The sequence below is a fragment of the Caenorhabditis remanei genome, chromosome III (assembly GCF_010183535.1).
Source record: "Caenorhabditis remanei strain PX506 chromosome III, whole genome shotgun sequence".
Classification (NCBI taxonomy): domain Eukaryota; kingdom Metazoa; phylum Nematoda; class Chromadorea; order Rhabditida; family Rhabditidae; genus Caenorhabditis; species Caenorhabditis remanei.
In genome coordinates, this window is record NC_071330.1 from 6,946,980 (window position 1) to 6,961,215 (window position 14,236).

Below are 14,236 nucleotides of genomic sequence, written 5' to 3' on the forward strand. Positions count from 1 at the left end.
AACCGTCTGAGTGTAGACAAACTGAATTTCGAATCATGTAAGGAAATTAGAACGTTGAACGGTTAAAGCATAAGCGGGAAGGTAGCTTCTGAATCAGTCTGGAAGATTCTGAAAAATAAAATGTTGGTTGGCAATAATCATGATCCTAATTTCAGAGATTTAGAACAAAAAACGCCTTCAGAACCACTATTGCTCAGAAACACCAACTCACTAGATTTTTCTATTTTCTGCAGAAATGTAAAGAATGTTCTGAAATGTAGCCTGATAAGCTACAAAACCGTGAATATGAATGATGACTTCAGGGCCTATCTGTTCGATTTAGTTCACCTTTGTCTGTATTTTTGTAGATTTGTCAGAAACCAAAGAAGGTTATAAAGAAAACAATTCATAGGCAAGTAATTTCTGAGGAATGAGTCTGAAAAGGTAAACAAAACAAAGAAACACAATGATTGAGGAGTGTTCTCATTTGACGGAAGAAGGAGTAGAAGAAGATGAATATATACAACAACATACCTAAACCAATTCTCCTTCTTTACGTCTTCATCATTTCTTCCGAACAGTGCCCTTCTCTCTCTCTCTCCTTCTTCTCCTTCTTCTTCTTCTCTTTCCGTACCGGGAACTCCGCCTACCGGGGGGTGAGACTGGTTGTCTTTTGCGGACTGCTGCCAGCCTTCACAGCATAACTATATACTACTTCGAGATAGATGAGATCACTTTTTTTCACAACACCCGCATAAAAAATGCAGGCTGGAACTTCGATATTTTTAAAATTATTGTTATTTCTGATATTCGGATCTGTGTATTGTTCAAACAGCTCAGCAGTTTGTATTGCTCGAGAAGAATTTCAATGCAGGATTGATGGATTATGTATTTCAATGAAGAAATGGCAAGATGGTGTCGATGATTGTTACGATGGAAGTGATGAAGGTAAGGTTTTTTATTTTTTAAATTTGAAAATTAAAAAGTAGATTCAAAAAATTATCTTTTGAAAATGGTTTTGTTGCTCAGATCAAAAGAAGCTTCCTATCTAACTAATGAATTGATAAAGAACCGACCTTCAAAGCGATAAAAATTATGAATCCTCAATTGACTCTGAAAATGGAAATGGATCGATGTTTCCTGTATTTTTCAGATTTTGAAAAATTCATCTATTTTGCGTTATTTGGGCTAAAACATGGCCACATCTCATGTTCAACTTCAATTTCAATTCCCATCGTCTGAAAAAAGCCACGAGTAAGAGAAAATTAGCTGAAACATAATCCCACTTTCAACTAACTACTTACTTTACGAAAAACATATAATGACTGCAGGCTAGATATTTGAAGTGAGCCTTTCGACTGGTTTGCTGTTAGTGCTTTTTTTTACCCCTACCCAAGGCTGTCAAAAAGGCCGTGGGGCGATTTTATATCTCAGTTCCCAGCCATGGAAAATTTTCGCTTCTTCAGGCGGCCTTGTAGAGGACCAAAAGATTAGTCGATATGCAAAAATTCAGCCCATTTGGTTAATCCGCGTAGGCTTTCCATCCGGACGGGCGTTTCTGCGGGCGGCCCTCGCCCGCCCGGGCGGCGACCCGCCCGTGCCCGCCCTAGCCCGCCCTAGGGTACACTGGCGTGACAAAATTTGTCTCTTTAATTTATTTTTTGCACAGTTTCAATGGTAGTTTGTCAAAAAAAACCTATAGCACTGTCTTCCTAATTAAAAAAAGGAAAACAAAAAAGTTTGCATCAAAAAAGTTCGAACTCGGGAGGAGCAGATTCAAAAACAAGGTTGTTAACCACTAGGCCAAGCCTTCGCTTGACGAGAAAGAGGGGAAAGGGGGGTTAAGAAAGTAGGGTGTCACGCAAAGAAAAGAGAGGCGGTAGGGCCGCCTTAGGGCGGGTCGCCGCCCGCCCTAGGGCGGGTCGGGCGGGCATTTCGCCGCCCGGATGGAAAGCCTAAATCCGCGGCCGCGACGGCCCTGAAAGCCGAGGGCCGCGGCCGGCCGCGGCCGGCCGTGCGACAGCCTTGCCCCTACCATTCGAAAATCGTCTTCCTAAAACCCAGAATTAGCGAATCTAACTCTGAGAGAATGAAACTAGGTCGATGATTTTTAAAAATCAGAGTGTCCTATTTCTCTACTTTTTTCAAAAAATAATAACACCATTACCCGACTGGATACCTTCGTTTTTCTCTTTGAGTAAGTAACCACTTCACTGTTTTTCTATGCACTCTTCATTCAATTGTATCGTTTTTTGATGAGTACCCGCACCTTTCGTGCCTCTACTCTACGCACCACACACTGCAATTAGACCGTATTCGGTAATTAGACGTATTCGTTTCCTCTAGAGCCTCCTCCTCCTTCTACCTCCTTCTTTTCTTCAATGTGATTGTGTCATTGGAGCGTAATATATCTTTTTGAATACCTAAAAAAAAAAACAGCAATGACCGTAAACCTTCCGAAAAGTCAAAATCCATGTAATCAGAAGGAATAAGTTCCATGTTCCGAGCGACACTTGCCTATTAAGATATTCAAATTTAATTGGTTTGACCTTCTATTTCACTCGCGAATACAGATGCAACTCAAGTGACACCAGTTCCTTGAAAAGGTCGTGAAACCCATACAAACGGGAAGGAGAATAAAAGAACAAGATAATTGGCCTTACGTTGTATTTCGTTTATGGAGAAGTCACAGTTAGAAAACTGACATGAATAGAGCATGCTAATTACTGAGGAGACAAGGTTTCTTCTGGAAAAAAGGAAGGTTAGCGGGAAAAAAACACTTGAATGGCAGTGGCCATAGGATACTTCTGTAGCTTTGCAATTTATCTGTACTAACACCACAAGGTTTTTAAAACTGCGCTCTACCGAAAAAGAAAAAGTTTTTTGAGAGATCACGAAACGCAGAGAAATGCTAGCGACTTCCCTCCTGAACCAAATTTCTCGACTAGGTTGGACTTTAATAGTCATCAAAGTAATTTTCGCATTGTGTCTTCGGTATTATTCTGCAAAGAAACCAATAAATTCAGACCGTATTTATGTCTTGTTAGGAAATAGACATAACTCAGTGACCTCTATTTTTCTTTTTTCTGTCATTCATATTTCAAGAAACTCTCTTTGAATACTTTGACATTCCGTCAATCGAACAACAGTTAACCTTCAAAAACTCTTTTGCAACAAACCGACTAATTCCCTTTGCAGTATGTCTGCCATGGCAATTCGACTGCCAATTTGGATCACCGAGATGTATTTCGAAAAACAAGTTGAACGACAAAACGATAGATTGTTATTCTGGTTTCGATGAGGGATGTCCTGCTCATTATTTTGTTTGCCGAGATAGGAGTGCATGCATTCAACCATCCAAATATCTTAATGGTTTCGCTGATTGTGTTGATAAGTCTGATGAACGTAAGTTACTGATCTTATCAGATAAACTTTGATTTCGCAAAATGATTAGAAATCTGCCCAGAAATGAAAAACATCGAAATACGGCGATCTTATGATCATCATCCCATTTTCAGCTTGTGCTCAAAACCAATTTCAATGTGCAGACGGTACAAAATGTATTCCGAAATCTCAATTCCAAGATGGGAAAGAAGATTGTGATGATGGATCAGATGAAGAGTGCACAACTTCACAATTCGCTTGCCAGTGTGGAAGAGTGAGATGTGTTTCTGACAAGTTCATAATGGATGGAAATTGGGATTGCGAAGATGGATCTGACGAGTTTATCAATAAATCTATAGCCGGTAAATTCTTTTTTCTGATTGTGAGTGATGTTTCTGAGAGTCAATTTTTTCAGCGAATTGCACTCGAAACAACAAAGTCAACATTGCCACCAACTCTCTTTCACTGGGAAAATTGAAGTTTTGTTCCGGAAAGAATCCTTGTAAGCCTGAATTGGGACAAGTTTGTGTGGTTAGTTCTTTTATTATATTCCAGCAGTAATTAAGATATCTTAAAATAAAATATTTCAGATAATCGGCGGAACATGGCGATGTGTGTGCAAATTAGGAACATTTCGACCACTTGGATCAGAAAAATGTATTCCAATTGAGTTGCTGACAAGATATCGGAATGCTCCAAGTAGTAATTGCTCAATCACTCTTGAAGAACAGTTTGGTCTACTTCAAGGTTTTCAAAACAGGGATTTTTCGAAAACCCAGTTGGAAAGATTTAACAATATTCGAAGGGCGCCAACTAGAACATTATCCGGAACTACTGTGAGTATTTTCGATAAAATAGTCAGAATTTCAAATTTTAAATTTCGTGAGTATACAATTTCAGCCAGGAGGAAGCGATGGTTTTCTTGAAAGTGGAACAGAAAGAATTCCATTTATGTTTCAAGAAGATAAAAACTATGTCAGTGTGATACCAGATGAAATAATTGACAGTTACGGAACCATTATGACTCCACCGGAATTCCACTTCAATCGGGACGATATTCAATGTGGAAACAAGACATGCGGTGAGTCTCGAGTGGTTTCATGAGCATTATTAATTTATGACAATGTTCAGGACTCCATGAGAGATGTCAACGAAATACAGAAGGGAAGTATGAATGTGAATGCAGAGAGGGGTTCGTCATGTTCAGTGGAAACTGTCATGGTGAGATTTTAATTAAAACTGAAAGAGAATTGATGGATATTTTCCAGAACTAGTCAACGAATGTCTCCAGAAGAAGCATGATTGTCATCCGGATGCTCGATGTGTTGATGCTCTGATTGGATATGAATGTTTATGTCGAGAAGGTTACCTGGATACTTCAATTGAACCGAAGGGAAGACCCGGGAGAAAATGTAGAAAATGTTGGTTACTGGTGTGAAATTGAAATGATAATGAACGAGTTCTCATTTTTTAGTGATAAACGAATGCACAAATGCTAGTCTGAATGATTGTTCTCAGAATGCCAGATGTTTAGATAAACCAATTGGATATACGTGCCGGTAAGCTCTGTCTGAAAATAGAAAATGTCAAAAAGACGATATTTCAGATGTCAAGATGATTATGTAGATGTTTCATCTCAAGGCGCTCGGAAACCCGGAAGAAACTGTACTCAAGCTATCAATGAATGCGCACTGAATTTACATAATTGTGATCCCCATGCGATTTGTCAGGATCAACCAATTGGATATTCATGCAGGTATAACTAGAGATGCAAAAGAGAAAATGATATGAATTAAACTATTTTCAGATGTCCATTTGGATTTATTGATGCAAGTCAAGGGCTATTGGAGCCCGGAAGGAAATGCGTTTTGGGTAAGATGTTTTCTAATAATTATGATTTTAAAGCGTAACGATTGATAGTTCTTGTAATTCCCATCAAAAGTTCTTGATTGATTCTCAGTTCATAACTGTTTTGAAATTCAACCAACTCTAATTTTTCGGCAAAAATGTCATTTAATTTTTATGATCTTGCTAGAAAAAAATAAATGAGAAGTTGGGACGGGAATTATTATTAGTTGGATCTGATACCTGATTGCTCTGATTTAAGAAAATAGTGGTTCAAAAAGTCCTTGATTTATGAATTTTAAGTCTTCCCCTAAATTAAAAAAAGGTTTTTTTTAGTTTTTCGAAACCATTCAACCACTTCATCAAGTTTTACTCCAATTTCTACTTCCTTGTAGCTGTTCCCCAATATAATTTTAGCTGTTCTCTTCTCTCATCCTTATCATTCTCCTTACGACTTTCTGTTTTTTTTGTCTCAAACCAAGCTAGTTTCCATTTTCAAGACTTATCAAGAAAACTGAAATCTATAAATCTCTCTGTTTTTTTGAGAAGTTACGTAAAAGTGATTAGCTATCACTTAATCATAAAATGAGTGTTGATGTTCGGTTTCTCTCTTTCTCAATAGTTTTCTCATTCCTTTTTTCATCCAATTCATCATTAATACAGGAACGAAGAGGGAGAAGGAGAAGGAGAAGAAGAAGCTAACGTCAATCCCTTTCTCTTCTCTTCTCAATTAGATAAACATCGTTCTCGGTCCGGTAGCATGAGACTCAAAAGTGAAAATATCTGATACTCATCTCCTGAAATGAAATTGAGAATATGAAGATATTTTGGAGAAAAGAACAAAGAGAAAAATTGTTGAAAAATGAATAGAAGACAGAAACAAACTTAGATTTTCAGCCGATGAAAGTGTTTCCAACTCAACAAAAACAACTCAATGCAAGAAGGATACAAGTGGTGAAACCATATGCAACTGCCTTCCAGGATATAGAAATGTTGGATCGAAGACACATTTGGATTGCCAACTAGAGAAAAGTGAGTGAATTGGGTATGGTTATTGAAACATAGTTCTCTAAACAAACATTCAAAACATACTAAACAAATCAAAACTATGTTACACTCTGGCCAGCCTTCTACTTGATTTCAAAAGTAGATCTACGAGATTACGGTATTTCCGGAATTCTTTCCGTGAACTTTGTCTATAGATGTTATCTCGAGCAAGTTTTGATTGGAACGGTAGGATTTGAGTGTTTCACAAATGTGTTTTCTGAAAAAAGATTTCGAATTTCTAGAAAATTTCAGAAAAAAACTGAATGGAACTTTGAAAAGTTTTGAGCAGCTGCCAGTTTACAGAGATTTTGAAATTTTCGTTCCACTACGATTTTCGTCTGTAAAAAGTACGAAATACTGAAATTTCGAACTTGGAATAACCTAAATAACCTCTAATATTTCCTGACTAGACCATCGTATCATTCTAAATTCTGAAATCTCAAAAGCTGGTGATTAGAAAAAGTGGTGAATCAAAGGTGTGGCTTTCATCGGAAATTTTTTTGCCATCGGAAAAAGTGGGTGAATAAAGTGAATGGAACATCTGAGAGAGTGTTGCTTTCTCCCCTTCGATTCGGGACGGATTGCAGTATCCAGTCAGATTAGCTAGTTTTTTTCTTTCTGTGATCCCTTCTTCCCTCATCTTTCATTCCCAAACTATATGCTTGGTATTCTAAGCGACCAGCAGCCGTACGAGTGACGCCGAGACATTCTCAACTACCGCGCCCCTGTAGGCAAAAGACGAATAGTCCCGCCCTTCCTCCCATCACGTCTACTTCCCGCGTCGCCGCTCCCCCCTCATCTCAAGAACAAGACGGTCATCAGTCCACGCTTTTTCCATACCCAATTGTGTACCCTCCTATCCCCCTTCAAATCTGGACGGTATCGATAATAACTGATAAAACCAATCAGAAGTGGTACAAAATTATTTACTTTACTGATAATGGGACGCCTGTCTCTAGGCATATTACTATTAACGGCAGTCACTTCGATCGCTTCCGGTAAGATCCTTTTTCCGTTTTCTAGATATACCAAAAGCCTTGCGATGTGCAGATAATTCTTGTGGTGGACGTTCACGATTGGGTGAGAAAGCACATTTCATTTCTTTTTCATTCTAAGCTTCTCCCACTTTTCATTTTTTAAGTTTTTCTCCCGAAATGCACGTTTATCACTCCTTTTCGTTTTTCTACACAACAATAAGTTCATTTCCATTTCCGTTTTGCAACAAAAAGAAAACGGATTCCTCCGAATTGAAAAAATGTAAATCGCGAGGATTCATGTGGTAATTTAAATTGCATCCAGAAGAAGAAGAAGGAAAAAAGAACAAAACTCGTCTTATTCTTCTTGTAGTAGCAACACATCACATTGACCTCGTTCATCTTCTTTTTGCGCCGCGCAACTTTTGTACATACTCACTCGGCTACCTACAAAGCATAATACTCAATAATACTCATTTCAATGTTTCTGAGAAGAAGAAGTCAATTCAGTACAAACTGTGAAACAAATTAAAATTGTGAGTGAGTGTGAGGGAACCTCCTACCGTGAAGTAATTGGGTAATAGAAAAAGGATTGACGGCCGGAAGAAGTAAGACGGAAAAGGGAAGGGAAGGAAGGCATGTATAACTAGCTTACAAGTTCACACTCGCACGGCTAGTCGAAGTTATCGGTTAAATTATGAGTTACATGTCAAAATGGATCTGGATAGTGTTCCAGTGTTGCACTTCAAACTTGAAAATTAATGCTGTACTTAGTTTTCGAATGGAACGAAAGTGAGCATCAACAACGAATTTTCAAAAGTTTCATAGTCTAAATTTGTCAATGAAAGATTTCAAATCTAGTTATCCAGACAAAAACTGCCGACTCAATATTTTGAAGATATCAAGAATTCAGAAAAAAAAAGTTTATAGTCTTACAAACTTTTTGTGATTGATGTCTTCAGATACTTAGTTGAGAACTTCGAATCTAGTAGTCAGTCGCTGTTTTATTCACCCACTGCGTAGCCTAGTACATTCACATTTCAGACTTCTGAACCATCCGACCCACTGCTAACATTCTCTGAATCCACCATCAACCAATAATTTGTTCTTTTTCCAGGAGCCAACCCATGTCAAGATTATTCACTTCATGATTGTGACCCAGTAGCCGAATGCTTCTCAGAACAACCTGGTTATTTCCAATGTCAATGTCCGAAAGGATTCACTGATGCATCGTCAGACAAACGGTTTCCCGGTCGAAAATGTGTGAGAGGTAGGTTATTTGGGGATTGAAGAAGGATTCTGATGGAATTGAAGAAGGCGGTGTCCTTTTAGTATGTCAATTCTTTTCCATCTCTTTCCAACTGATTGTATGTAGACAGTTGATCAGATAAATGATAAGAGAAGGGAACAGAAAAAAAAGAATCGGGATAAGAAACTGGCTAGTGGCTTCTAATGGGTCAAGGACGTTGCTGCTGAATTAGTCACTAAAAGTGTGTTTGTGATGGAGTGTGTTTCTTATCACTTCTGGAACCAAGATAGGTGGAACCTAATGAAACATTTCGAAATTTTACAAAAATAAGATTCATTGAATGTCTTTGATGTTCTTTGTCGGCTACTTTTTGGCTTTAACACGGAACAAAAATAATACTACAATAAGAAAAGTTACAAAAAGAGAAGGGTTGGGATCAAAAAATCTAATCCTATAAAAGGGTTGACCTTCGAAAAATAGTTTGATGAGCAATGTGTCTCGGTGTCTTTTCGTTTCAAAGAAAAAAAGAAAAAGAGGAAAAAAGAGATTGTAATTGACGTTTTGCTAGAAACGAACATGATACGAAACCATCCAATTCACCTTGAGTTTTCGCGCATATTCATTGAATTGGAGGCATCGGAAAACGATGGAAAAAAACGAATGAGGGGCGAAACTAAATGTCGAGAAAAATGGGGAAAAATTTTGGAGAAGTGGAAATAGATGGTCAACTGAAACGAAAAAATTATGTTGATGATCATAGATGAAGTTTTTTTTCAGCTGTGGACGAATGTGCATTGGGAAGACACACTTGCGACCCTCATGCTGACTGTATTGATACCCACCAGGGATATACATGCAAGTGCAGGTAAGAACTTGAAGAGTTTTGAAGCAACTGCTGAAACTAAATTATCCTGTATCAGAAGTGTCAAATATCTTATATTCTAGTTCAAGAGTTTCTATGATTTGTACTTTTCTATGATTTTTGACTTCTGATAATTTTGATTCAGAACATCTGAAAGTTTTTAAATTAACGTCACTGTATCAACCATTGTTCCACTTGATTCGAAAATATATCTAAATGGAACCTATAAAAATGTTTGAATTCCAGAAGCGGATGGTCTGACATGTCTCTCGATCCTCTCCGAAGTCCCGGACGCAGCTGTAAAAAAGGTGAGTCACACAATTAAAAAAAGAAGTGTGAAAAGTCAATGTTGCGTTTGTATGCACAAGAACCTATTCATTTTTTCGTCTCATTCTTCTTCTTGAATACACGAAGAACACCAACAAGAATACCAGTTTTTGTGCTGTTGGACACGCAAGTAAATCCCTGAAGATCCCTGCGTTGCCGTCTTGTTGTTAGTTGCATAGTTGAATAGAATATGAGGTGAAGGGAAAAGAAAAGAAGAGTAGGAAAACGGCAGATGAATTGGGATCAACAAGAAACGCTTTTGGGCAGGCTATTGAAACCGGTAAAAAAGATGATGATGGCATCATAAGGTTTCAAAAAACTGTGAAACTTGAAAAGTACAATTCCTTCTGATTTTGTCAAACAAGGGTCTGGCCAATATGAAATATATGAATGAACAATTAAAATTGATTTCAAAAGTTTCAGTTATTGTGAGACTCTCTTCTGAAATTCCCTTGGCCGATAGAAAATTTAATTTCCAAAAGAGAGTCATAAATCAATCTTTCAGCCGACATGTGTTCCAATATTGACTGTGCCGCGGAAGCTGAATGCCGTGAAACACCAATTGGACCAATGTGTCAATGTGTAAGTGGATACGTGGATGTGTCAAGACAACATGGAAGACCAGCTGGAAGAGTATGTCGTGCTGTTGTGAATGAATGTGCTGAGGGACGACATGATTGTTCAGCTCATGCAACATGTATTGATACTGCTGATGGATTCACTTGTCGTTGTAAAGATAGTTATCGGGATGAAAGCCCAGATACTCTCAAACATCCAGGAAAAGTTTGTGTTAGAAGTGAGTGATGCCACGTATCGTATTGAATTCAATTAAATTTATTTTCAGCAGTAATCCCAGATCCACCAGAGTGTGACGTCAGTGATCCAATGAGTTGTGATCCTGGAAAACGAGAAGTCTGTATCTTTGTTGAAAACACCTACAAATGCCGTTGTGCTAATGGATATTCTCGTTTGCCAGATGGAAGATGTGTTGTGATTAATGAATGTTCTGAGCCAAGATTGAATTCTTGCGGCAAGAATGCAGAATGCATTGATTTGGCTGAAGGATACACGTGTCAATGCCGAAGTGGATACGCTGATATTTCTCCAGTTTCGCAGCCAGGAAGAATTTGTAGAGCTCGTGTCAATGAATGCAGCAACAAGTCAGTTGAATTCCACTGATTCCCATTCTTATACATAGTTTTTCAGAGAAAAATACAATGTGGATTGCTCTGAAAATGCAATATGCGTCGACACAGAACACAGTTATTCCTGCCGTTGTCGTCCTGGGTTCGCAGATGTTTCAGCTTCATTCAACAAACTTCCTGGCCGTCGTTGTATTGAAGCAGTCAATGAATGTGCTTCTCCATCTCTCAATGATTGCTCGAAGAACGCTTTCTGTGAAGATGCAAAGGAAGGATACATATGTTCTTGTCGTCCTGGTTACGTTGATAACTCTCCGAATGCTGCTCGTCATCCAGGAAGAATCTGCACAAAACCAGTTGAACAAATCAAGACGGAATTGAAGGATACTTCATTCTCAACTGATGATGGATGTGATCCAAAGGTAAGAACTCAATTACAGAGCAATCATAAGACAATTCGAATATATTTCAGAATCCGAAGTGTGGATCAAATGAAGCCTGTGTGAATCGTCATGGTCAGCATACTTGTGAATGTGTTGAGACTGCTTTCAGATACACTGATGGTAGCTGTAGAGGTAAGAACATTATAGAATGAAGACCATTTATTATCATCTTGTGATTCCAGTATATTCTGCTTGCTCCAAACGCAATACTTGTGACAGAAATGCGATTTGCCTCAATCGATTCGATTCTTACACTTGTCAATGTCGTCCAGGATACATTGATTTATCAGTAGATCTGGCTAATGCACCTGGAAGAATCTGTAAAGAATGTGAGTCACTAATCTTCTTAATTTCTTTTTTCTCATCATCCGTTTAATCCAGTGATCAATGAATGCGCATCTTCCGATAATGAGTGTTCACCGTATGCCAGATGCATTGATGCCACTAATGGGTAAACCCTTTTAACTTCCCTGAATGTCCATTTCTCCCTTTTTTATTCAGATACGCTTGTCAATGTCTTGATGGATACATTGATGTGAGTAGCAGATACAACAAACCACCTGGCAGACATTGTACCAATTCGAATAACGAATGTTCGGAGAAATCTTTGAACACTTGTGATGAGAACGCTGACTGCGTTGACACTCCTGATGGATACACGTGTCAGTGTTACGGTGGATTCGTTGATGTCTCTTCAAATGCAAATTTGCCACCTGGACGTGTGTGTACAGTACAGACAACTTGTCCAAAACAGAAAACTGATCTCGTTTTCTTGATTGATGGATCTGGATCCATTGGATCGTATGTATTCAAAAATGAAGTGCTTCGATTCGTCAGTGAATTCGTTGAGCTTTTTGAAATTGGAAGAAGCAAGACTAGGGTTGGATTGATCCAATATTCTGATCAAATCCGTCATGAATTTGATTTGGATCAGTATGGAGACAGATCTTCATTGCTGAAAGGAATCTCGGAAACTCAATATCTAACTGGATTGACTAGAACCGGTGCTGCAATTCAACATATGGTACAAGAAGGTTTCAGTGAGAGACGAGGAGCAAGACCCCAGCAAAGCGATATCGCTCGAGTTGCCATTATTCTGACTGACGGAAGATCTCAAGACAATGTAACTGGACCAGCTGATTCAGCCAGAAAACTTTCAATCAACACATTCGCAATCGGAGTCACTGACCACGTTTTGGCCAGTGAACTGGAATCAATCGCTGGCTCGCCGAATCGTTGGTTCTATGTTGACAAATTCAAGGATTTAGACACGAGACTCCGATCGATGATTCAAAAAGCAGCATGCCCATCTCCAACAAAACAAGAGACTCCATCTGATGATGTTTGTAATCCAAGAACTCAAACTGGATGTGATAGAAGTCTGAATGAGCATTGTGCCGTTGAATCAGGAAGACCAAGATGTGTTTGTCCAGAAGGATTCACGAGACATCCATTAACACGTGTCTGTGGAGGAGATCTTTGTAATCCACAACTCATCACTTCGTGTATTTTCCCAGAAGAATGCCAGATTACTCCATACAAAAACTTCCGATGCGCTTGTCCAGAAGGGTACAACAGAGATTACAGAAGTGGATTCTGTGGTAAAAATTCGTATTTTTGAAAACATTTTTATCAATTTTCTGTTTTCAGTGTCTATCAAAGAAGTCCACATCTCACCACAACATGATGCTAACTGCCATAACGGAGGAGTACGTTGCTCTGAAAATGAAAGATGCGCCAACGATGGATCCGATTGGTTCTGCGAGTGCTTGCCAGGATTCGAAAGAATCCGTAATGGACAATGTGCTTATCCAGGGTCTTGCAATCCAAACGATCCAATGTCTTGTGATGTCAGAAAGAGACAACAATGCCTTCCACACGGAAATATTTACACGTGTCAATGTGGAAGAAATGAAAAACGACACCCGATCACTGACATTTGCTGTAAGCAATATTATTGCCTTTTCTTTCAAATCTCATAACTTTTTCAGTGAAAAACGAATGTCTGTCTGGGGACCACGACTGTGATCGATCTGCTCGATGCATCGATACAGACGAGAGTTACATTTGTGCTTGTCTCTCCGGATTCATTGATCATTCTCCAAATCCAACTGAAAGACCTGGAAGAGTTTGTGTTGCTCAGCAGAACGAATGTCTCGATGGATCGAACCGGTATGTTTTTTTTTTCAGAGAGAAAACAGGGTGCATGTTCAAATATTTATTGCTGCAAACATGATAGCTCAAAATTAATACCATCCGTTATGGAGCATGTCGATTCCAACACAAACTCCATTGATACATCTTTGACCGGGGCCGCATGGAGCAGTGCATGGGAGAGAGAAACGACGTCTGTTATCTCTGTTAAGACACGCGATTGTGCTGCAGGGTTTTGGTTCCGCAGAAGAAAAACGACGTCTGCTTTCCGAGCATTTTCCATCGATACAAATGAATCCATTCGGGCAGTAGGCGTCAGATGAGCAGAGTCCTCCATGTCCGTTATCCACAACACACTTTCCGTCGACACAAAGTTGAGACGATCCACAATCAATGATTGTGCTGCAGAGCTTTGGTTTCGCAGAAGAAAAACGACGGATCGGGATGCTTGATGACGAAACACATTCTCCGTGAGCACATAACTCTCCCAATGAACATCTTCCTCCACAAGCTGGCATGGCCGAGTGTCCTACGATTCCGGTGTAACTACGACGAGGTGGCGTCACACATTTTCCATTGAAACAGAAACGAGACACGCAGTCATTTGCGTCAGAGCACACTTGGCCATCATCTCCCAAGAAACCATGACAAAGAGCTCCAACAATGAGAACGGAGACGATCTGAAACAAATGAACAGTTGGAACAAGAGAAAATAATAGGAATTCAGAAGAGCTCACCAGAAGATTCTTCATTTCGAATATCGAGTTCGATGATGGCTTCCTCTTGAGCGGAATTCCTTATATAGGCTCTCTGATTCGATTAGCACACTT

General features: G+C 39.1%; 2 protein-coding genes across 2 annotated transcripts; one reads left to right on the forward strand and one right to left on the reverse strand.

Moving 5' to 3' along the window:
- Window positions 1–875: 875 nt before the first annotated feature.
- Window positions 876–13,986, forward strand: GCK72_009604 (uncharacterized protein; the record flags this gene model as incomplete). The annotated part of the gene is made up of 25 exons (XM_053727453.1): window positions 876–927; window positions 3,178–3,384; window positions 3,498–3,725; window positions 3,779–3,894; window positions 3,954–4,199; window positions 4,264–4,444; window positions 4,495–4,584; window positions 4,632–4,784; window positions 4,838–4,922; window positions 4,970–5,119; window positions 5,171–5,235; window positions 6,106–6,240; window positions 8,347–8,499; window positions 9,256–9,343; window positions 9,587–9,648; window positions 10,173–10,463; window positions 10,512–10,827; window positions 10,874–11,231; window positions 11,282–11,384; window positions 11,435–11,581; window positions 11,634–11,703; window positions 11,754–12,853; window positions 12,903–13,196; window positions 13,244–13,424; window positions 13,815–13,986. 25 exons carry the CDS (start codon window positions 876–878, stop codon window positions 13,984–13,986), a joined length of 5,043 nt encoding a protein of 1,680 aa, XP_053587030.1.
- Window positions 13,499–14,158, reverse strand: GCK72_009605 (uncharacterized protein; the record flags this gene model as incomplete). The annotated part of the gene is made up of 2 exons (XM_053727454.1): window positions 13,499–14,086; window positions 14,144–14,158. 2 exons carry the CDS (start codon window positions 14,156–14,158, stop codon window positions 13,499–13,501), a joined length of 603 nt encoding a protein of 200 aa, XP_053587031.1.
- Window positions 14,159–14,236: the final 78 nt, after the last annotated feature.